Here is a 23,426-nt window from a genome sequence, read left to right on the forward strand (position 1 = left end):
AAGGAGGCCCTGGGTCTAACCTGGGCATGTAAGCGTTTCCGGGACTTCCTGTTAGGAAAGCACTTCTGCCTAGAGACTGACCATAAACCACTCCTTTGCTTATTGGGCGCACAAGCACTCGACCTGTTGCCTCCAAGGATACAGCGTTTTCGAATGAGGCTCATGCGCTACTCTTTACATTGTGCATGTTCCGGGGAAGTCACTCTGGATTGCCGACACGTTGTCACGGTCACCGGTACAGAAACAGATGACCGCAAATGACACTGAACTGATGGAGAGCACGAACATTTACATGGACTGCATTGTCAACAATTTACCTGTCAGTCCCATGTTTATGGACACACTCAAGGCACAGCTGGAGGCGGACAGTGTATGCTCTCGCGTCATGAAAATGTGTGCAGGCGGATGGCCAGAGCAGGCAAAGCAGGAACCGCTCCTAAAACACTTTTGGCCCGAGCAGGCCACACTCACCGTACAAGATGGATTGTTGCTGAAGGACACGCGTCTGGTCATTCCAGCAGCAATGTGGAACAACGTGCTGGACAGGCTGCATGAGGGCCATCAAGGGGTCGTGAAGTGCAAAGCACGTGCCCGTCAGACCGTGTGGTGGCCTGGGCTCGGACAACAAATCACGGAGATGGTGCTCAGATGTAGAACGTGTCTGCAAGAGCGCCGCAATCACAGTGAGCCACTCATGCCGTCAGACTGCCCTGAGCGCCCGTGCCAAAAGCTGGGGGCCGACCTCTTTGAGCTGGGGGCGGGGGGGGGGGAATCTATCTCCTTGTTGTTGATTCTCCAGATATGTCGAACTTGCCCTGCTGACACACACAAAATGCAGGGATGTGATTAACGATCTAAAATCAATGTTTGCCAGGCACGGCATCCCAGAGAGTCTCATGTCTGATAATGGGCCTCAATTTTCTGGCCAGGCGTTCGCTTCCTTCGCCACAGCATATGGGTTCAAACACCTTACCAGTAGCCCCAAATACCCACGTAGCAATGGCGAGGCTGAGTGAGCTGTTACAGACCATGAAAAGTCTTCTGAAGAAGGCAACCGACCCATACATGGCTCTTCTCGCATACAGAGCCACTCCTCTTCAGAACGGATACAGCCCGGCACAGTTGCTCATGGGTCGATGTCTCCGAACCACGGTGCCGACATATCCCTTGGAGCTACAACCTGCACTGCCTGACCACAGCTCGCTGTTTCAAAAAGAAAGGGAGAAGAGGATGTCAGATGCTGCAAACTTCAACAGGCGTCATCGTGCGAAGCCACTCAGTAGCCTGTCACCAGGTCAGGAGGTGTGGATAACTCACTCAAAAACATCAGGGTCAGTAATCCAGAGGCACACCTCGCAGAGATCTTCATTGTGGATGCGCCACATGGGGTGGTAAGACGAAACCGCCTGCATCTTATACCACTCCAGTCTCCAGCACAAGACGAGGGTGGACAGCAGCAACAGGAGCCACTGCCGGTCCTAGAGCAGGATCATGCACCACCTGCTTTGGGGTCTCCCGTGCCCTCTCCGGAAGTTTCTACTCCCAGAACCAGGTCTGGGAGAGTGATTAAACAGCCCACTACACTCAACTTATAAGTAAAAAAAAAAAGAAAAAAAAAAGAGTGTGTTAAAGTTTATGATGTGCTGGAAATGTTGTCTATAATGTACCAGTTTCAGGGGAAATGTGTACTACAGAAAATATGTTTGAAAATGTTGTATTTGGAAATAGAATTTAAGAAGTTAAGGCAGTAATATAAAGAGTAACAGAAGTATTTGTTTAACAGGATTCGTTTAACCCTGCTTTCTTACACACGTTTAGATAGACTTTTATTTAAAAGAAAACGGGGGGGGGATGTGATGTATCTGAATACAGTGCATTAAGGGTTAATGCTTTACGCAGGTTATGTTACAGAAAGTACAGTAGACCAATAGGATTGTGTGTGTGGGATCACGGGGGTTGGACGTTTTTACGTCTGAGCGACATGTTGAATAAAGTGATAATTAACGTCAAGACACAGTTGGTCCGTGCTGATTGATTCTCCTAAAACAGGAGATACGACACATCTGGTTAGCAGAACTGTTTTATGCCAAGACTGGTTCTGAATGAACCGGTCATCTTGCAAAATCTGAGCCACTTCCCGAAGCAGTCATGTGGTACAGCCGGACAGCGAGGCTTCGGACGTCATCGTTTTCGGCTCCTCCCCTAAATGAAGCAAGCTTCGATACACGCTTTACGGAAATGCCCCCTCCATTACTCGACACACGCCTCGAAGCCTCGGCACATCACGTAACATCACTACTCATCGACCTTCTGATTTCTGGACATGACCCTGGACTGTACTCTGACCACGATTCCTCCTCAGCCCCTTTGTTCTTCTCTGTTTTCTTCTGCCCGTCTCTGTCATCATGATCTGGTCAGCTTGTCTCAGCAATATCATATCATCTTTTAACACATCTGCCTATTACCATCTCCAACTCTGCAATAAACCTTTTAAAGATGCAACACCATGTTCTGGCCTGAATATCGGGTTCAATTTCTACCAGTCAAAATAAATTGCCGTGCGACCCGGATGAGCTGCAACAATTTCCAATCTTTGTCCTCTTCTAGCTCAAGTTATCAATTTGAGTTTTATTTATTCCTGGAGAAATAGTTACATTATTTAAAAATCCAGTGTCCTGAAGGTTATTGATTTTTATTTAGTAAATCAGTCTTTAAAACATTATTTCCTCAAATAATGACTTACTGTCAGTTGCATTGTGAATGGCTTGAACACACACCAAATTATCTAAATTAAGCAAATTTAACCTTATTCCAAATTCTTTAAAATTAACTTCAGTTCTCTAACTTAGATCTTCAGTGAACTCTAAATTGATTGAATGATTCTTATGAAGATGGTTTTCAACAACTTTTATTTGTTCTTTGTATGTACATAGTTCTTTAGTCTTGATTTTAATTTGCAGTTTTAGTTAAGCTTCACTACCCTAGTAAAGAGGAGTTAATTGAAATATACAGGAAAATAACATTATATAAGTGTCCCCTGAACAAATTCTTATACTTGTCATTTATTCCATATACAAACAGTTTGCTGTTAGAAGAATGCTAGTGCTGAAATCACTCTTTCAACTGTTGTCCTAATATCAAAGCCAATTGACCTGTTATTCAATTGACAATACCTAACAGACTGAGAGTTATTTGATACACTTTAACTAATGCCTCGCCATGTTTGCCTTCTGTGCATCCAGCTTCGTCTAGGCATCAGAAGCAGATGGATCACAGCCTCTGTTGTCTGCTGCAGTTGGAGCAGTATAAAGTCTGGTTTCAGCAGTCAGTGGGATCCGTAAGCTCTGGGATTTATCCCTAGTTCAAAAAGCTTAACTCTCCCATACTGTATTAGAGCTTGTAGTGGTGATAATGCAAACAAAAACGCAAGGACAAACATAATGAGCCAACAGTCTGGGAAAGCTGCAGCCGCCTGCACCGCCATCTTGGAGAAATTACCATCATTATCATTACCATTAGCAGAATACATGGGGAACCAGGGATACAAAGACACAGGAACCAGTGAAGTATACAAACCAGAAACACACAACAACAAAAGAATAAATCAGGATCCAAACAAAAGCATGACCAAGAACCTTAAAACCAGGGAAAAAGATCTACTGAAAAATAAATAACATAAAAAATGTATAAAGAAAATGATAAAAAAAATAATAATAACCACAAACTGCAACTCTGAGCAGGATATAAACACATAAAAAAGTACAATACAAAGCAAGAGGAATCTTAAATCAATGGAAAGAACCACAAAGTACGGAGCCCCTAATGGGACATTAAAGGGAAACTGAAAACAACTTTCTGCTGGGCACTAGAAAGTAACTAGTGCACACCAGTTACTTTCTTGTGCGTACTTTCTCGTGCGCACCAGTTACTTTCGGTATCTGGTACATACCAGAATGTAACTGGTGCTCACCAGAAAATATATTTTTATTTCCCTTCAATGTCCCTTTAGGGGCTCTGGAGAAAGAGTGACAAATTCCAAAATAAAACAGAACCAAGATCCCAATTGCAATAATAACAAAAGGCACTTAATAACATTTACATAAATAAACATTAACTGCTGGGAACATGCCTGTCTTCTCATTCCCAGACATGACATGTCTTCAGCTAGTTTGGTATCAGCTTGTTTTCCTTGTTGATCATCAGCTATGTGCACCATATTGTGTTTTAGAAACAATTACAAAAAAATATGCAATTTAATGTTTAATTTAAATGATTATAATGACTTGGATCATGTCAGCACAAGTTTTTCAGCATCAACACTTTATTATTCTGGGTCATTTTTAACTATTTCCATTACAGTGGCATTTTCTGAGTTAAGAAGGAAATAAAAACACTTAATTGACGTAACAGACTACAGCTCCCAGCATGCAACACAGTTTGTGTTGACCGCCCCGGTTGAAACCTAATCTTGTTACCATGGAAATTACTAAAAAACGTGCCTCCGTATCATCTCAGTCTTTTTTGTCGGGCAGCCGCTTTGTTGAGAAGACGTTTCAGCTGATCTCCACGCACAGATTGGCACGTGGTCTGTAATTCGATTCTTGGCCAGTCCGAGCCCCGCTGAATAATTTTTTCCCGGCACCCAGTCAGGAAGGATTAAAGATTAATGTTAATTAATTTTTGATCCCACTGGAAACCATTACCTTCCAGAGATTGCCGGAATCCGCTCGTTTTGTTTTGGCCAAACAGATCGGCGGAGAGGTGCCCAGAGTACGGGGTTTTCTTTGCTCCTCTCAGTGAACTGTGCCAAGCCTAACCGAGTCGTGGAGCCACGACACAGGGACGTGTCACCAATCTCCTCACCGGAGCAACACAAAGTAAAGGATTTCTTTTTGTTCCTTTTTCCACCCATAAGGTGATATTTTGTGCCTGGCCTGATCCTATTAGGGAATAGTTTGCTTAATTACTCCAAAGAGAGTTTAACTGCGCTGAATATTTCTAATGTGTGCATGCATTATAAATTATTTTTACTGTGTTTGGTTTTGTTGACGATAAACTGGCCGTGCCGATAGGCTGAAATTAGATCTTTTCCATCTTTCTCCCCCTCTCTTTCGGGTTTCCCGCATTTTTTTTTAAGTCCTTTGTTCTGAACTGCTACCGCCTTATGATCAAAGCCCGCCTCTGAACTGGTACCGCCTTATGATCAAAGCCCGCCTCCATGCTAGGCTAGTGTGTTAAATACGTCATCAGGACTGCCTCCTGTTGTGGGAATTCTAAACAATAACTGACTCTGGGATCAACAATTTCCCTCTGGGATTATTAAAGTACGTCTGATTCTGATTCTGACTATTAAATAAGGAAACAGTGGAGTAATGAAGTTCCAGCACTTTTATTGAGAAACAGACCAGAGATCACATAGATGGAAAGTAATTGCACCCCACGGTCGGCCATCAGCCTGTCTGCAGTGACAACCCTGACAACCTTGCTGTGAGACCAAAACAAAGACCATCATATCCTGGACATTCATTATCTGCACAGTAAATCGCAAGCATTTGGCCTTGGCAATCAGCACAGCCGTGGAGCTGATGTTGCAGCTTGTGTGTCCTTGTGACTCCAGTCCGAGTTAGCGTCAGGCTATAGTGACTTCAGAATAATATTCCCATAACACCTCCTTACGCACACCGCACTCAAGGTCGGAGGTCATATGTCGTCATAAAGCCTCTAAACGCTGCTAACAGGTTTCTTGCTGTGCATTTGCAGGTCTTGTATGGGAGGGGTAAGAATGGGAAAATCTACAATTAGCGCCCAATTTTCCTTTTCCAGTTTGGCTTGACATGGTCATCCTTACCAACCATTGGTTCCAGTATCAGGCAGTGGCGGCTGGCCAGTAGGGGGCGCTCGGGCGCCGCCACCTTTAAATCGTTTAGATAATAAATGATTTCTGAACTGCAAAGTACTTAGAAATGTATTTATTCAAACTGTGTGTCCAATAGACATGTTAGAGTTTATTAAAATAGTAAATACATAATTCTATTTAATTGCTCACATTGTGCACACTTCCTTTCCTATGTGCAGGGCGCCGGTCTAATGAAAATGAATGTAGGCGCTGCAACTTGGGCAAGCACGTGAACTAAGGCTGACTTTTAATTGGTTATTTAGGGTTTTCCATAGGGCGCAGCGCTCTGCGTCCCGGACACACCCATTCTGTTGTGTCATTACTGGTAGAGTGTCAGTACTGGCTAATTTTTTTAAAAACATTGTGTGATTGGACAATCCCCGATTCGACTCATTAGCGCAGCTGCAGTTCGTTAGGTCGATTACGTTTGCAAATGGAGTAGTTTCAAAATGAGGGAAAATTCTGTTTTGTCTTTACAAAAAAATGCTTTTACAAAGCGTTCACTTGAAGAAAAAAACTGGATAAAGGAGCTTGGATCGGATCGTCTTAATTTACAAATTCAGCAGCATGCACGTGATCTCTCCACTCCATGGTTGGACAAAGCAGTGTAGGTAGTAGTCAGCCAGTGAAGAGGCGTCGGACACTCAGTGTAGAAGACCATGAAAGGATTGCTGCAGAGGTGAGTTGTTGTGGAAAATCACTGCTACACTGGTTTATAGTAATGTTATTTAATATATTAGGAAGATGTGCGTTGTAGTTAGAAATACCTTTAGTTGTGTCTATGCTGTGTAGGTATGTTGATATAATGTTTGTCAGCAAGATATTTTATTATTTAAGTTGTACTGAAGTTTATGGGGAATGGGGAATAAAACATTTGGTTACTGAATTTTGTATAATCTTGTCCCACAAAAATGCTGTAACACATTTCATAGCACAGCCTTAAAAAATGGCAGCAAATGTTATTAAAATCAGGAAAACAATCTAGAAGAAGTCTTTTCAGAAACTGTCACGCTCTTGAAGATCCTCATCACCACACCCATGACCACAGCAGAAGCTGACATGAGAGCGAGGATTTTCGGTAAGTTATTTTTTATTTTAGAATTTTTTATTTAGAATTTGCGGGGATGGTCACCGAGCAGAGGGGCGGAGGGATACCACATGTGATGTGGTATCCCTCCGCCCCAGCATGTGCTGGAACGCTTTTATATTTTAATATTTATACAATAATGACCACCTGCCCTATTTACTAGAGGGCAAATATATAACTTAAGTCACTTTAGCGCGATCTCTCCTCCGCTGTGTGTGTGTGTGCGCGCTCCGCTGCAGCGCCGGCAAAGCCGTGCTGCGGCTGAGCGCACACACACACACACACACACACACACACACACACACACACACACACACATGCGTGTATACATATATACTGTAGGACCCGACAGAGTTTGCACTGGAAATGGGTACGCTGGATTCCGTCAAAAGTCCGATTTCTGTCAATAAACTCTTCTAAAAAAATCCATATCGCTATCAGATGATGATAGCTCCACGGAGCTCCCATCACTGTCACTAAGTACTTCATCACTCTCTGCTTCGTACAGAGCACCAGTCGTCGCCATCTTGGAAAATAGTGCGCCGTGACAAACAGAGCGTTGAAACTTGCTCAACTGCGGGTCCGCCGAGTGACGTCAAAAAATGGGAGGTGACAGTAATATTCTTGACCAAGATGGATTCCTCCAGTATATTTCAGTATATGGGTCAAAATTGTCAAGTCAAAGGAACTCGAGGGACAAAAAATTAATTTATGTCAATTTCTTACCTGCTCTACAAAATTTGATCATTTTAAATAAATTATTTAGTCAGATTTTTTGTAGGAAATGAATGTGTAAATTATTGTAGCGAATTTTAATAGTTGAATTCCAACCAGATTTTAATGAACCAAAATGTGCATTTGAGTAATTAAATATCATTGGATAGATGTTACTATGAAATTAAAGAGAATGTCAAAAGTGTGTTTATTAAAAGATGAATACATTTTGTTGTACGTAACATTTTCAATTATAGCATTTTACCTTTTCTGTAATAATTTTGCCCTAATACACCCTTTTCACGGTGACGTCATGCAACTTCCATTCTGCGGAGGAGCAAGGTATCTTTATTTCCGCTTTCTCCGAGAGCAGTGTTTTTACATATGGATTTCACACAGTGCCTCACCAGTCTACCCAAATTTCGTTTGGGAGACGTGCACAGACTGGCACAAAAGCTTTCGGCCACACCAGCCTTCAAACTCAACGAAGGTTACAAGTTCTTTGTAGAACAATACCTTTTCAATTATGAAGGTAAGAGCTTTGTCTTCTTAGCTCTGTTGTTAGCATAGACGCTAGGATTATGATAGCTACGCTACCAACGGGACCTTTTGTCATTTATTAGTTTTCTATTTCTCCATTGAAGGGAAAACCTGGCTACAGGCGACTGAAGGGGAAGCCTGGCTACAGGCGACTGAAGGGGGAGCCTGGCTACAGGCGACTGAAGGGGGAGCCTGGCTACAGGCGACTGAAGGGGAAGCCTGGCTACAGGCGACTGAAGGGGAAACCTGGCTACAGGCGACTGAAGGGGAAACCTGGCTACAGGCAACTGAAGGGGAAGCCTGGCTACAGGCGACTGAAGGGGGAGCCTGGCTACAGGCGACTGAAGGGGGAGCCTGGCTACAGGCTGCCAAGGTGGGAGCCTGGCTACAGGCTGCTAAGGTGGGAGCCTGGCTACAGGCTGCTAAGGTGGGAGCCTGGCTACAGGCTGCTAAGGTGGGAGCCTGGCTACAGGCTGCTAAGGTGGGAGCCTGGCTACAGGCTACTAAAGAGGGAGCCTGGCTACAGGCTGCTAAGGAGGGGGCCTGGCTACAGGCTACTAAAGAGGGAGCCTGGCTACAGGCTGCTAAGGTGGGAGCCTGGCTGCAGGCATCAGGAGGCCCCGGGCTACAGGCTTCAAGAGGCCCCGGGCTACAGGCTTCAGGAGGCCCCTGGCTACAGGCTTCAGGAGGCCCCGGGCTACAGGCTTCAGGAGGCCCCGGGCTACAGGCTTCAGGGGGCCCCGGGCCACAGGCGTCAGGAGGCAACGTCAGACCTTTGCAACCAGCAGTCTTAGGACCAGCTTCTGGAGGGTCTCAGAAAGTGTCATCCAATAAAGTCTTTCCCAAAGTTGGCTGTCCACGAGGGCAATAAGGGGTCTAGACTTGCACACAACTCCGAGAGGCTCAAAGTCTCCAGGAGACCACAGTTGCTGCATCTTCTTCGGAAGCCCAGGGTGCCCGAAGAACGAAGGATCACCCTGGGTTCCCGCCTCACTGGTCAGCGACGGACCCCTCTGGGTTCCCACGTCACATGTCGGCAACGGACCCTCCTGGGTTCCCACGTCACATCTCGGCGACGGACCCCTCTGGGTTCCCAGGTCGCATGTCGCAACGGACCCCTCTGGGTTCCCACGTCGCACGTCGGTGACGGACCCCTCTGGGTTCCCACGTCACGTGTTGGCGGGGGCAGGACCTCCTGACCCCCCTCACCGGACTTGGCCGGAGGCGGGTCCTCCCGCACCCTCTAACGGAACTTGGGCGAAGGCATGTCCTGCCGGACCCCCTCTCGTGACTTGGGCAGAGGTGGGTCCTCCCGGACTCCCTTGTTGGGCTTGACAGAAGCCGAGGTGTCGGCCGGACCCTCGGGGACAGATTCAGGAGCCGAGGCGTCGGCCAGACCCTCGGGGACAGACTCAAGAGCCGAGGCGTCGGCCGGACCCTCGTGGACAGACTCAGGAGCCGTGGCGTCGGCCAGACCCTCAGGGACAGATTCAGGAGCCGAGGCATCGCCCAGACCCTCGGGGACAGACTCAGGAGCCGAGGCGTCGGCCGGACCCTCGGGGACAGACTCAGGAGCCGAGGCGTCGGCCGGACCCTCGGGGACAGACTCAGGAGCCGAGGCGTCGGCCGGACCCTCGGGGTCAGACTCAGGAGCCGAGGCGTCGGCCAGACCCTCGGGGACAGACTCAGGACGGCTGTAGAAAGCCTTTAGTGCTGACCTGTAATGCCCCTCCACCTCTTTTAATTTCCTCTCCAGCTCCTCTGAGTACTGGAGAAAAAGAGCCTCCCTGAGACGCTTGATTATGGGGGCAAAAGTTCTGATCTTATTCTCCAATGCCAGACACTCAGAGTCACGGTCACCAGCGGGGGGAGCTGTGGGCCTCTTGGCTCTGGGAGGTGAGGAAACCCCGTCCGCTAGACCGGAAGTGGAACGAGGCTGGGAATCGCCAGTCGGGTGAGGCCGGACTGGCTTATCAGGCGGCTGCCTGCCTATAGGGGACGGATGACTAGCGGGCGAGCGCTTCTTTCTTCGGCGGCGAGCCGGCGGACCTTGCTGGAGGGTAGATGCTTCCTGACCAGACGCGACCGCTGTAGCAGATGGCGGTCTCGGCGGCTCCTCGTAAGAAGTGGGAAGCTGCACCGGTTCCGGAAAAAGGTCCGGACGGATCTCCCGCACCACATCTGCGTGAACCTGAAGAAAAAAATCCGAGTCTGGACGGGCACGCTCCGAGGAGGACAGACGGGAGGCTTGAGGTGAGTGAGCAGCGAGCACCGGCTTGCTAGCAGGATTATCGGGCTCGCGCAGCATAGCAGCTCCTGATCGGAGAAAGCGTCTTGGTGACAGGTTCATCATGTTTTGGCCGGGACTTACTGTGATGATTTGTGTGAAGATGAACCCAGAGTCAGCCAGACGCAGTAATAATCCTTTTTGTGGTGTTTATTGAAGGAAAGGTGAGGGAATAAAACAGGCAAAACAGACCGGATCCAGGCTGATGGTAATCCATACATCAAACGACTGGACAAACTCAAAAAAACAAAGAACAGGTCAGACTCGACAAAAATGCAGGAAGGCTCTTACCAAAGGAACGACGAAATGATTGTGAAGTCCCGGCAACAAACAGAAAACTAAGAGGGGTTTAAATAGAAGGGCAGACACAGTAGCAGGGAGGGACTAATTAACCAAAACCAGGTGGAAATAATTAAGGGAGCAAACGGGACAAGTCTAAGAATACCTAAATAAACCTAAGCAGAACAAACTAAAGACAGAAATCAAAACAGCAAGATAATCAAAGACAGGAGAAAAACAAAAACATAAACCAGAACTATAATCGGAATATTACAGAGTCTGAAGCCCCCTGTGATGTGACACTTGGTCCTCGCCTGACTCTTTCTCTCCTATCTTTCCTCTGCTCTATTTTCATATTTTTATAAGATGAGTTTTATAGATGACATTGCAATGTAAACTAAATCAAACTTATTTGTTTCTCAATTTTTTGACAGGGCCTCTTCCAGATCCTCATGTGATGGCCATTGGTTAAAACTTAAAGACATTCGTCCACAGCCTGGGATATGCAAATTGTTACACGAATTCAGGAACTTAAATTAGTGGACTGTAATTTGGCTCTGTCCTTTCCTACCAATGCCCTCCTGAAACAAGTAAAGACTGTATTAGACACCCTGATGCCCTTGCTTTTCCCAAATTACCAGTTGATGGGTACAGTTTTAAATTCACAGTAAAATTTGAGCCCAACTACAAACAACAATGCCACCTGGAGAGCCTGAAAGTTTGTATTAATTTATTTTACCTTTTTTTCTGAGTTAGTGAAATTGGGAGTGTGACATTTTTTAATTGATTTATTTTTATTTTTTTTTAAAAGGTAACGCATGAGATCTCATCTGCTATTGAAGCTGATACCAGGCAGCAATCAGAATGCCAGTTATGGACTCTGATACGCAAACCTCGACTCACAGCCAGCCGATTCCGTGAGATATGCCATGTTCGTGGGGAGTCTTCTGCCAAAGCTTTGGCTTCTCGCATCCTGAGGGGAACTCCTCAGACAGCTGCCATGAAACGTGGTTTGGACCTGGAATCTGACATACTGCGGCTGTATGCAGATTTTTGTGATGTCACAGTGACATCTTGTGATGTAATCATCCACTTAGATGCACCTCACCTTGGGGCTACCCCGGATGGTAAAGTCTTCGACCCTTCTGAGATACCACCTTTTGGCCTGGCAGAGGTTAATACTTGCAATGTACAAAGTGTTGAACAAATTAAACACCTGACCACAGTTAAAGGCAAAGCATCCTTACGGAAGACTCACAAGTACTACTATCAGGTACAAGGACAACTAGCCATTACCGGCCTTCGGTGGTGTGATTTCATCACAGATACACACACTGACTTTACAGTAGAAAGAATCTATAGTGATGAGGAGATTATTCGCTCAATGCGGGAAAAGCTTGATGATTTCTAGTACAACATTTACATGGATGTCTTCTTAAGTCGCAACTCTTAAAACAACATTACAGTGTAAATAGTTGTTACCGGTGAATGGTAGCACCTGTGAAGCTGAAATAAGCAATTTAACAGATGTATAGAAATGAAAAAAAATGTGTTTAAATTTGTTATAAAAGACATAGGTATTTGCAGCATCTGTGGATATTTGCGGATTGTGGTGTGAGCAATTTTCTGGGTTACTTCAAAACTTGTAAACAGTGGACATATCTGTGAATTAAAGTAACCATTTAGTGAATAATGCATTGGCTTTAGTTTTTACTTTATTGTAGTTCTCAACTTTAAAGCAAGACACAATGTTATTTTCAAAACAACCATTTAGCATTTACATCCAACCAATTACAATCTTACAGTGTTATAGCTGTAATGCCTTTTGCAGTAAGATAACATCCAAGCTAGGGGGCCTCAGACTGGCTTGTCCCCCCTCAGGAGGTCCCTGGAAATTTGACATCAGGCAGCAGGTGGCCCACAGCTGATTCACTGATCCTACCATGGAGAGCGGAACAGTTCCATCCCAAATGTGGTATTCCTTCCCCCTGCGTATGGCCCTCTCCACTACAATCCTCAAACGGGCGATGGCTTGGGTCTTCTGAGTGTCTGGTTTGCTGAGCTGGGTTGATTTATTTAATGGTGGGATGATGAGTTTTACACCCACCTCTGACAGCATTTTCTCAATCAGGAAACCCTTGTAAGCCATTACTTCATCCCCTGGCTGGAGTAGCTGTAGAAGTTGGGATTTCTTTGTTATTTCTATATCCGAAATAGAGCCTGTGTATAGTGTAGAAACAAATGTGATAACACCACATGGAGCAACACCGATCAGTCCTTTAAATGTGGTGTGATTTTTCTAGCTTGAAAAAGTCTCTGACTGTAAGGAGAAGGAAGTTGCGGTTTCACAGCGGATCTCAGTGCAGTCTATGATGACTCTCAGCTGAGGACAATAAAGCCTGAACTTGTCAGGCATCGTGGCCTGTACCTGCTCACTTGTCATCCAAAATGGTAATGAGCCCAAAACCTGATAAAGGTAGCTTGTCCATGTAAGGATAATGTGACTAAAGTTACCTTTATAGAAAAGAGGAGAATACACATTAGCATCACTTATCCATTTTGGTTCATCCACATAATTGGATGCCATCAGTAAGCTTAAAAATAATTCTTAATTAAAGAAAGGAACATTAGGTCTTTATTGCTATATTGTGCCAAATATGATGGTGGATATAATTTAGTTTAGAAACATTAATTTCTCAGATTAATTTCCTTTCATTAACAAATTGATTTTGACAGCTCTAATCAAAATGTATGTGGTGACCCATTGAAAATTTCCTGGGAAAAGCTAAATAAAATTATTATAACTCAATTATCTTTAAGAAAGAAAGATGGAGTTTAATTTGTAAAAAAAAAAAAAAATCACCAGGAGAGGGATGGCAGCTGTAGTCATGATCATTTTGCACTGATTTCAGGTGGGACCAATCCTCTGTGCTGCTCCCTGGAACAGGCATCTCATTGTCAGCTGCAAGGCGTTTTCTTGCTTGCCTTGCTGATTGCTCATCTGTTTTGATGTCATTTCAAACAAGCAATGTGATTGCCATACTTAAAACAGCAACCGCTATTTCAAAAGAAAGAGTTAGCATGAACCCCTTAAGGTAAGTTCTTGAGTTCTGAGTAAAAGTTATCTAGTAATTTATTACCAATTTAAATAGTGCAATCATTGCCCCAATCATTCCATGGGAATTTAGATGGTACTGCTCCCTTCTTTAACTTCTTTCGACCACTGCAGAAATGTAGGTCTCCTTGGAAGAGAGGTGCTGACTGCAGACGTAAGTGGTGCCGCAAAGGATTTTAAAATTTGGCCCCTCATCTCTTCTTATTGCTGTCACCCAATGGGCACGAATCTCAGCATCAGCCGGAAAGTCATGAAAACTGAGACATGGAACGTTTTTTTTTGTTGTTCGAGCACTGTGGGACACTGCAGTAGCAGTTTCTCTGTGATTGTGCCATGCTTGGTGGATATGATGCTGCTGAGAGATGGACACGAGGAGGACAAGGGGAGAAAAATTTTATTAATTATAATACTTTTTTAAACCTTTATTTAACCAGATAAACTCCCATTGATATTAAGATCTCTTTTTCAAAGGTTGATCTGACTAAGAGGTCAGCAGCACATGTCATTACTAATTCAGTAGTAGTTTGTACTTAAAATACACAGTATTTTGTACAAAAACTAAGGAAAAAGTGCATTAATATAAAATGCAAATATTATGAAGAAAACTCATAATAATACACAGAAAATTCACAATTCAGAAACAGAAGTACTGTCCAATAGACCCACGGTCGTTATTCCATTTGAATCTTTTTGTTCATTCCTAAAAAAATAAGATCTTTTGAATTCAGTGACTGCAATTATATACAGACCTCTCAACTTTTATCAAAAGTTAAGAGTGAGATTATGCTAATGTGGGGGCGGGGCTTGTTTGGGGGCGGGGCTAACCGGACCCTGGAAGAGCCGGTGGAGTCAACTCCATCTCATTTTTATCCCACCAGACAATGAAGTAGACATGTATTACTTGTGTTAAAAAGAGAAAGAGACGTATTAATACCTTATTGTTTAGTTAGTGGATTAAAACATAAAAAATACACAATTGTTCAAATAATACTGAATAAAATTAAGTAGTTTTAAGTTATTGACCGAATTATTATACTGTTACACATTCATATATGGGTTGTTTATCATTGTAAATCTATAACCTGATTGGTGAATCAGGCTGAGTTTCATCAAGCCTTTATGGTCAACATTTTCCCCTCAGAAGCACACAGAGGTTCCCGCTGCGTCATTACGCAAGATCCAGCTGCTGATGTCTCCCTCTTTTCAGCTCAATGCACTTCTAGACTGTTACAGTTAATAACCAGTATCACCTTTCACAGCGACAGGTTTCTCAGTCAGTCGCCGCGCTGACCAGACAAATCTCTATTGCTCTCGTCAGTGCGCAAACTTATAAACAGACCAAGTGGCGTTTTAAACTGCATCTGGTTAGCAGAACTGTTTTATGATCCAGCGTGCAGCCATGACTGGTTCTGAATGAACCGGTCATCTGGCAACAGCTTTCCCCCGCCCCCGCCCCCTCCCCTCCTGTGTACGCGGTACAGGACCTTACCGGCTTACTTTCACCACTGGTTAAGACTAAAATTATTCATAACTCTGATCACTCTTCCTGCTGCTCTGTTAACACAAACTGCCGCAGGAATTACTGATGGCCACAAGCTGTGAAAGAAGCCGAAACAGCTCAGCAGAAGGCGGAGTTTTGTCGCCCGCAGCCCAGATGGGCTTTGTGATTTTTATGCGTGAGAAATTCCATGTTTGCGTGTGAAATGTCATGTGTTGCGTGTGAGCGTGTGAAGTTAGTGAAATGCGTATGTCACACGGTCAATGCGTGAGAGTTGAGAGCACTGATTATATATAACACGTCACCATAATCAAGTAAGGGGAACAATGTAGCAGATAAATGTCTCTTTTCATTCAGTGAAAAACAAGATTTATTTCTATAATAACAAACAAGCAACAGTAATAAATTTATAACATCTACATCAGATTAATGATAGGTACAGTGAGCTAACAAGCTGCTGCATGTCAGCTTTGATCTTCATTTTACTGTCCCGATCAAAGCATCTATATAACATCAATGATCGTTACCAATACAACAGGAAAAAAAAGATAGTCAATACGACACGTTTAATGTTGTGGTCTCAGTCTTACCTAATGAAATCGCGCTGATTTCTGATAGGTAAAAGTTTGGTAAAGTAAGCTAACAAGCTGCTGCATGTTAGCTTTGATCTTCATGTTACTGTCCCGATCAAAGCATCTATATAACAGCAATAATCGCTACCAATACTAAGGAAAATAAAGATAGTCAATGCGACACGTTTAATATTGTGCTCTCAGTACGGGTCTCAGTACGGGTCTCAGTACGGGTCGTGTTGGCCCCCCCTCTTTGGGGGGCCTGGTCAGGGGGGCGTCTGGACCGGGGGCGGGGCCGGGGGTCGGGCACAAGCAGTCGTATGGTTGATTTGGGGTGACCCCCCCTCTTGTGAGTGTTGGATGCGAGTGTTATGTGGGAATGTGTGTACAGCATCCTTTTTTTTGTTGTTGTTGTAAATCTGTGTGTGGTGAGTGGGGCACAAGGGAGGGATTGTGTGAATGAGTTTTCCTTTTCTTTTTTTCTCTTTTTTTTTCCAGGTATGGGTACGGTCCGCTCCCTCTCCCAAGAATATCTCAAGTCTCCGCTAGGTGCGGAGCCCATCCCCCCACGTCCTGCCCTCCTCCGCTGCGCTGGCAGGCGCATTGTTGGGCCTCGACTTTGGGGCGGGTTCCCGGGCGTGCGCCGGCCCACTCCCGGCGGCTGCTTCACAGGGCCTGGCCCTCAGGGCCCATGGCCGGGACCACTTCAGTGGGTCTGGCTGCCGGCGGAGCCCACGGGCTTGTCCCCGCGGCTCTTGGGGGCGTCGGCATAGCGATGGCTGGGGGATTTCCTCAGGGTCGTCTCTCCTCTTACCTTGGGGGGGGGGAAGGGGGGGGAGTTGCAGATATCCTGTGTCGGCCCCTCCTGGGCGCCCTGCTTTAGGGGCCCCTTTGGGAGTCCGGGGTTATGGGTCCCCTGACTCCTGCCTCTGTGCTCGGGGAAGGCGGGCGTTTGGTTCTCCACAACCACTATTGAGCTATTTCCTTCTGGATAATTTTCACCTAAAGTAGTGCACTCTCACAAACTCCCACAGGTGCAGGGTTCCAGGTATTAAGTGTTCACTTATATACAGGAAGCCTGTAATTCATTTATTTATTTATGTTCTTTCACTTTCTTTTTTCAGGTTTCACTTTACACATGTCAGCTTAAATAATAATACATATGATTTAGCAATGGCATCTAGGTGTTATTCGATTATATCTGTTGCTTTATGTCTGTTGGTTGTGCTGTTCTTTTTGCATCTCTCTTCCCAGGTGATGGAGCAGACGGAGAACGTTTTATCACTCTCTCCCTTTTATAACTTCTTTCTTTCACCTCTTCTCTTTCTTTTTTTTTCCCTCTCTCTTCTTGTTCTTCCTTTACTCTCCCATTGTAGTGTCCATATAATTTGAAATTATCCCTGCAGGAATCACAATAAAGCTATTTATTTATCAGTACAGGGCCGGACTTGCCTGCTCTACAGGCTTCATTTGGTCAGTTCATGATACAGTGCGCTCTCGCTCACCTGGCAACTTTGTTGAGTTTCCGTCGCCATTGATGCTTTAGCAAGAGAACACTGCCTAACCTCAATTTTTAGAGCTGTTTTATCTCAGAAGACATGATGCCTCTAAACAGAAGAGCTGTGCAGTAAGACTGCTTAACGCAGCAGCAGATGTTTTTCCTCTTCTCCCAAGCATAACACTGGTGTGTTTTCAACATCTGTCCAAATGGTGGAAACTTTTGCAAAAACTCTGGAACTATGCTCCTTTTAGTTAATGTTTCTTTTCTGATTTAAATTGACAGTTGTGTAACAGTAAATAGGGCAAAAGACTGGGCTATTTCTACCCTGTGATGGACTGGCGACCTGTCCAGGTTATACCCCGCCTCTCGCCCATTGACAGCTGGAGATGGGCACCGGCACCCCTCACGAACCCAGCAGGGATAAGCGTGTTAGAAAATCAATGATGGATGGTCTGGGCTATTTCTTTTTCCTTGCCATAAAGATCTTTGCCAACTGGCGCCAGAAAATGCTATTATTGGACTTTCTTCATCTGGAGTAGATTGTTTTAATAGAAAGGCCTGGTACAGTATTAATATGCAAGCACTGGTAGACAACAGGTATATGTTTAGAGATATCTGTGTTGGATGGCCAGAAAGCACTCATGATGCCCGTGTTTTAGTTAACTCCCAGCTCTACCAGTTTTGGGAAAATGGTGTGTTCCCCCATCTTCAAACAGAAATCGATGGTGTGATGGTACCTCCCGTTATACTTGGTGATCCTGTTATGATCGTGAATCAGGCAAACCCAGTATTCAAGCCAAACAAGTGAGGTTAAGGCAAAAAACAGGATTTTAATAATGAAAACAGGGACAGGCGGGCTCAATAGTCAAAAGGGCAGTCCAAAATCCGGTACACAAAAAGCAGTCCAAAATAGGCAGAGGTACAGACAGGGCAAAGCAAGCTCGGATAACCATGGGACAGAAACTAGTCGGTAAACCGGTAAATCAGTCAGACAGGGCAGGAAAAACAGATCAGGGAACAGGCTGGCTCAGAATCAAAAAGGCTCTCGGGTTATCATCAACAGGTCAATCAGAATATAGAATGCTGGAACTAAACTCACCGTGGCTCGTTAATGATCTGGCAGAGAACTGAAGACCGAGGCAGAACTATATAGTGGAGTGAGCAGGTGAACGGGAGTGAAGACTAATTACAAGTGACAGGTGGAAACTGAACTGAACTGATTGGCTAGTGACTGGAGGTTGACAGGTGAGCAGATCTGATAGGCTGGTAACTGGTGTTTGGGGAGTGACAGATAAACAGATTGAGTGAGCTGGCAGATTGCTGGGAAGAGACAGAACTGAACTGGAAACATAAATAAAATCAAACTACAATAAAATCTAACCTATTCCATAAACCAAAACTAATACAGAACCTAAACCTAAGACTAAACACAACACACACAAGCTATAATAGAAGCCAAACAAGAAAGAGCCCAAAACCAAAACTGATTTTAAAGACCGGAGAGATAACTAATACATCCAAATTAACAAACAGCTGAAACAAAACCCAAATCCTGACAGAGCCCCTCCCTTAAGGACGGATACCAGACGTCCTTAAACAAGACAGATGATAAACAAAAACGGACTAGACCGGGCGGGTGGAGGGAGGTGCAGGACGGAGGGCTAGAATCAAATAAATGTCCAAATATAAACTCAAACAAAACAAGACGAGTCAAGTTCTCAGGCGGGCGTCCAGGAGGACGGCCCCGACGAGTCAGGTTCTCAGGCGGTCGTCCAGGAGGACGGCCCCGACGAGTCAGGTTCTCAGGCGGGCGTCCAGCAGGACGGCCCCGACGAGTCAGGTTCTCAGGCGGGCGTCGAGGAGGACGGCCTCGGCGTGTCAGGTTGTCCGGCGGACGTCCCGAAGGACGGCCTCGGCGTGTCAGGTTGTCCGGCGGACGTCCCGAAGGACGGCCTCGGCGTGTCAGGTTGTCCGGCGGACGTCCCGAAGGACGGCCTCGGCGTGTCAGGTTGTCCGGCGGACGTCCCGAAGGACGGCCTCGGCGTGTCAGGTTGTCCGGCGGACGTCCCGAAGGACGATCTCGGCGTGTCAGGTTCTCCGGCGGACGTCCTCGGCGTGTCAGGTTCTCCGGCGGACGTCCTAGGCGTGTCAGGTTCTCCGGCGGACGTCCAGGAGGACGACCCAGGCGTGTCAGGTTCTCCGGCGGGCGTCCAGGAGGACGACCCAGGCGTGTCAGGTTCTCCGGCGGGCGTCCAGGAGGACGACCCAGGCGTGTCAGGTTGTCCGGCGGGTGTCCTGTAGGACGGCCCCGGTTAGCAAAGATGTCCGGCGGCCGGTGGCGGAACAGGTCTCTCATAGACCGGCGGCGGAGCATGTCTCTCGGAGACCGGCGGCGGAGCAGCAACCTCTGAGGCCGGCGGCAGAACAGGACCCTCAGGAACCGACGCCTGGAGAGAGAGAGAACAGAACCTGGCGCCGGACTAAGAGCTAGAAGAGACGCCTGGCTAAAGAGTTCAGGAGGCGCCTGGCTCAAGAGTTCAGGAGGCGCCTGGCTACAGAGTTCAGGAGGCGCCTGGCTACAGAGTTCAGGAGGCGCCTGGCTACAGAGTTCAGGAGGCGCCTGGCTACAGAGTTCAGGAGGCGCCTGGCTACAGAGTTCAGGAGGAGCCTGGCTACAGAGTTCAGGAAGAGCCTGGCTACAGAGTTCAGGAAGAGCCTGGCTACAGAGTTCAGGAGGAGTCTGGCTACAGGCTTCAGGTTCAGTCGGCCCCTGGCTACTGGCTTCAGGTTCAGTCGGCCCCTGGCTACTGGCTTCAGGTTCAGTCGGCCCCTGGCTACAGGCTTCAGGTTCAGACGGCCCCTGGCTACAGGCTTCAGGTTCAGATGGCCCCTGGCTACAGGCTTCAGGTTCAGACGGCCCCTGGCTACAGGCTACAGGTTCAGACGGCCCCTGGCTACAGGCTACAGGTTCAGACGGGACCTGGCTACAGGCTACAGGTTCAGACGGGACCTGGCTACAGGCTACAGGTTCAGACGGCCCCTGGCTACAGGCTACAGGTTCAGACGGCCCCTGGCTACAGGCTACAGGTTCAGACGGCCCCTGGCTACAGGCTACAGGTTCAGACGGGGCCTGGCTACAGGCTACAGGTTCAGACGGCCCCTGGCTACAGGTTACAGGTTCAGAAGGCCCCTGGCTACAGGCTACAGGTTCAGACGGGGCCTGGCTACAGGCTACAGGTTCAGACGCTCCCAGACCCTTTAACACCCAGAACCTCATCAATAACCCTTCCAGAACCTCCGACAAAGACAGTTTGGTCAGCCACTTGGGAAATTGGCTGTCAAGCCAAAGATGAGGGGGTAAGAGCTTCAGAAGAGGTCCAGGGGCCTCTAAGTCTCCATGGGGCTCTGGGTGCTTGTCTTCTCGGCGACGACGACGACGACGCCGCTTGTCGTCTGGGCGAGGGCCACCGCGCCGCTTGTCGTCTGGGCGAGGGCCCCGGCGCCGCTTGTCGTCTGGGCGAGGGCCCCGGCGCCGCTTGTCGTCTGGGCGAGGGCCCCGGCGCCCAGTGTCCCGATGAGCCCCCGAGTTGCGGCCTGAAAGAGGGCTCGTCTGAACCCCCTCATCGTGGGCCAGTGGTAGACCCTCCTGGGTTCCCACGTCGCAGACTGGCGGCGGACCCTCCTGGGTTCCCACGTCGCAGACTGGCGGCGGACCCTCCTGGGTTCCCACGTCGCAGACTGGCGGCGGACCCTCCTGGGTTCCCACGTCGCAGACTGGCAGCGGACCCTCCTGGGTTCCCACGTCGCGGGCCGGCGGCGGACCCTCCTGGGTTCCCACGTCACGGGCCGGCGGCGGACCCTCCTGGGTTGCAGCGTCTCGGGCCGACTGCGGACCCTCCTGGGTTGCAGCGTCTCGGGCCGGCTGCGGACCCTCCTGAGTTGCAGCGTCTCGGGCCGGCTGCGGACCCTCCTGGGTTGCAGCGTCTCGGGCCGGCTGCGGACCCTCCGGGGTTGCAGCGTCTCGGGCCGGCTGCGGACCCTCCGGGGTTGCAGCGTCTTGGGCCGGCTGCGGAGCCTCCGGGGTTGCAGCGTCTTGGGCCGGCTGCGGAGCCTCCGGGGTTGCAGCGTCTTGGGCCGGCTGCGGACCCTCCGGGGTTGCAGCGTCTTGGGCCGGCTGCGGACCCTCCGGGGTTGCAGCGTCTTGGGCCGGCTGCGCAGACAGTGCTGCCTTATAGCTGCCGGAGGCCGGCACTGGAGCTGAGGTAGGAGGCGGGTCCTCTGGGACAGGTGCAGGTGCCGGGGCGTCGGCTGGACCCTTGGGGACAGGATTGAGTCCACTATAGAAACCCTGGAGAGCCGCTCTATAGTGCCCCTCGACCTCCTTTAATTTTGCCTCCAGCTCCTCTGAATACTGGCAGAAAAGAGCCTCCCTAAGGTCTTTAATAATAGGGGCAAAAGCTCTTAACTGGTCCTCCAGAGCCAGATCCTCAGCATCACGGGCGCCACCAGGAGGCGCTGTGGGCTGCTCAGCTCTGGGGAGCACCGGACTCCGATCCACTGGGCAGGAAGTGGCAACGGACGGGCGCGGTACTGACTCGCCTGTCGGCCGAACAGAACGGGTGAAGGAGCGACCCACAGGTTTCCGTCCCCTCCTCCGACGGCGGGACGGCAGGACTTGCTGGAGGTTTGATCCTGTCGGTAGAGCCGGGATCGGCGGAGCCCACAGCGTTCCCTGCATCTCCTCCTCTGGAGGGAGAGAGAGAAAAAGATCCGGGCGAAGATCCCGCACCACCTCCGCTTCGACCTCCATAAACAAAGTTGGGTCTGGATAAAACCCATGGGCAGAGCCGACAGCGGTGTCGCTGGGTGAGTGATCCCCTCTATTCTGAGCAGAACCTGAATTAGTGACAAAAAGCCCTCCCAATCGTAAGCTCGGAGCAGGCAGCGGGTTACTGCTGCTGCGGCTGCTGGAGAGATGGCGTCTGGGACCGATACCAGGGGGACAGAACGCCAATCTGGAACCCTCCCAAGCCATAGCGTGTGGAGGGGGAAAAAAAAACCTCTAAAAACTTGTTGGGCGATAGGTTTTAGTTAGGCCAGATCATTCTGTTATGATCGTGAATCAGGCAAACCCAGTATTCAAGCCAAACAAGTGAGGTTAAGGCAAAAAACAGGATTTTAATAATGAAAACAGGGACAGGCGGGCTCAATAGTCAAAAGGGCAGTCCAAAATCCGGTACACAAAAAGCAGTCCAAAATAGGCAGAGGTACAGACAGGGCAAAGCAAGCTCGGATAACCATGGGACAGAAACTAGTCGGTAAACCGGTAAATCAGTCAGACAGGGCAGGAAAAACAGATCAGGGAACAGGCTGGCTCAGAATCAAAAAAGGCTCTCGGGTTATCATCAACAGGTCAATCAGAATATAGAATGCTGGAACTAAACTCACCGTGGCTCGTTAATGATCTGGCAGAGAACTGAAGACCGAGGCAGAACTATATAGTGGAGTGAGCAGGTGAACGGGAGTGAAGACTAATTACAAGTGACAGGTGGAAACTGAACTGAACTGATTGGCTAGTGACTGGAGGTTGACAGGTGAGCAGATCTGATAGGCTGGTAACTGGTGTTTGGGGAGTGACAGATAAACAGATTGAGTGAGCTGGCAGATTGCTGGGAAGAGACAGAACTGAACTGGAAACATAAATAAAATCAAACTACAATAAAATCTAACCTATTCCATAAACCAAAACTAATACAGAACCTAAACCTAAGACTAAACACAACACACACAAGCTATAATAGAAGCCAAACAAGAAAGAGCCCAAAACCAAAACTGATTTTAAAGACCGGAGAGATAACTAATACATCCAAATTAACAAACAGCTGAAACAAAACCCAAATCCTGACAGATCCAGCATACCCTCTCCTACCCTGGCTG

The 23,426-nt window shown here is 47.6% G+C and overlaps 1 protein-coding gene across 1 annotated transcript; it reads right to left on the bottom strand.

Annotated features, from left to right (window-relative positions):
* Nucleotides 1-20,827: 20,827 nt before the first annotated feature.
* Nucleotides 20,828-22,559, bottom strand: LOC118562842 (translation initiation factor IF-2-like). Its single transcript, XM_036135724.1, has 2 exons — nucleotides 21,636-22,559; nucleotides 20,828-20,853 (listed from the first exon to the last, which is right to left on the bottom strand). Exons 1-2 carry the CDS (start codon nucleotides 22,522-22,524, stop codon nucleotides 20,828-20,830), a joined length of 915 nt encoding a protein of 304 aa, XP_035991617.1. The 5' UTR covers nucleotides 22,525-22,559.
* Between the last annotated feature and the right edge of the window lie 867 nt (nucleotides 22,560-23,426).

This window comes from Fundulus heteroclitus, chromosome 4 (genome assembly GCF_011125445.2).
Source record: "Fundulus heteroclitus isolate FHET01 chromosome 4, MU-UCD_Fhet_4.1, whole genome shotgun sequence".
NCBI classification, from domain to species: Eukaryota; Metazoa; Chordata; class Actinopteri; order Cyprinodontiformes; family Fundulidae; genus Fundulus; species Fundulus heteroclitus.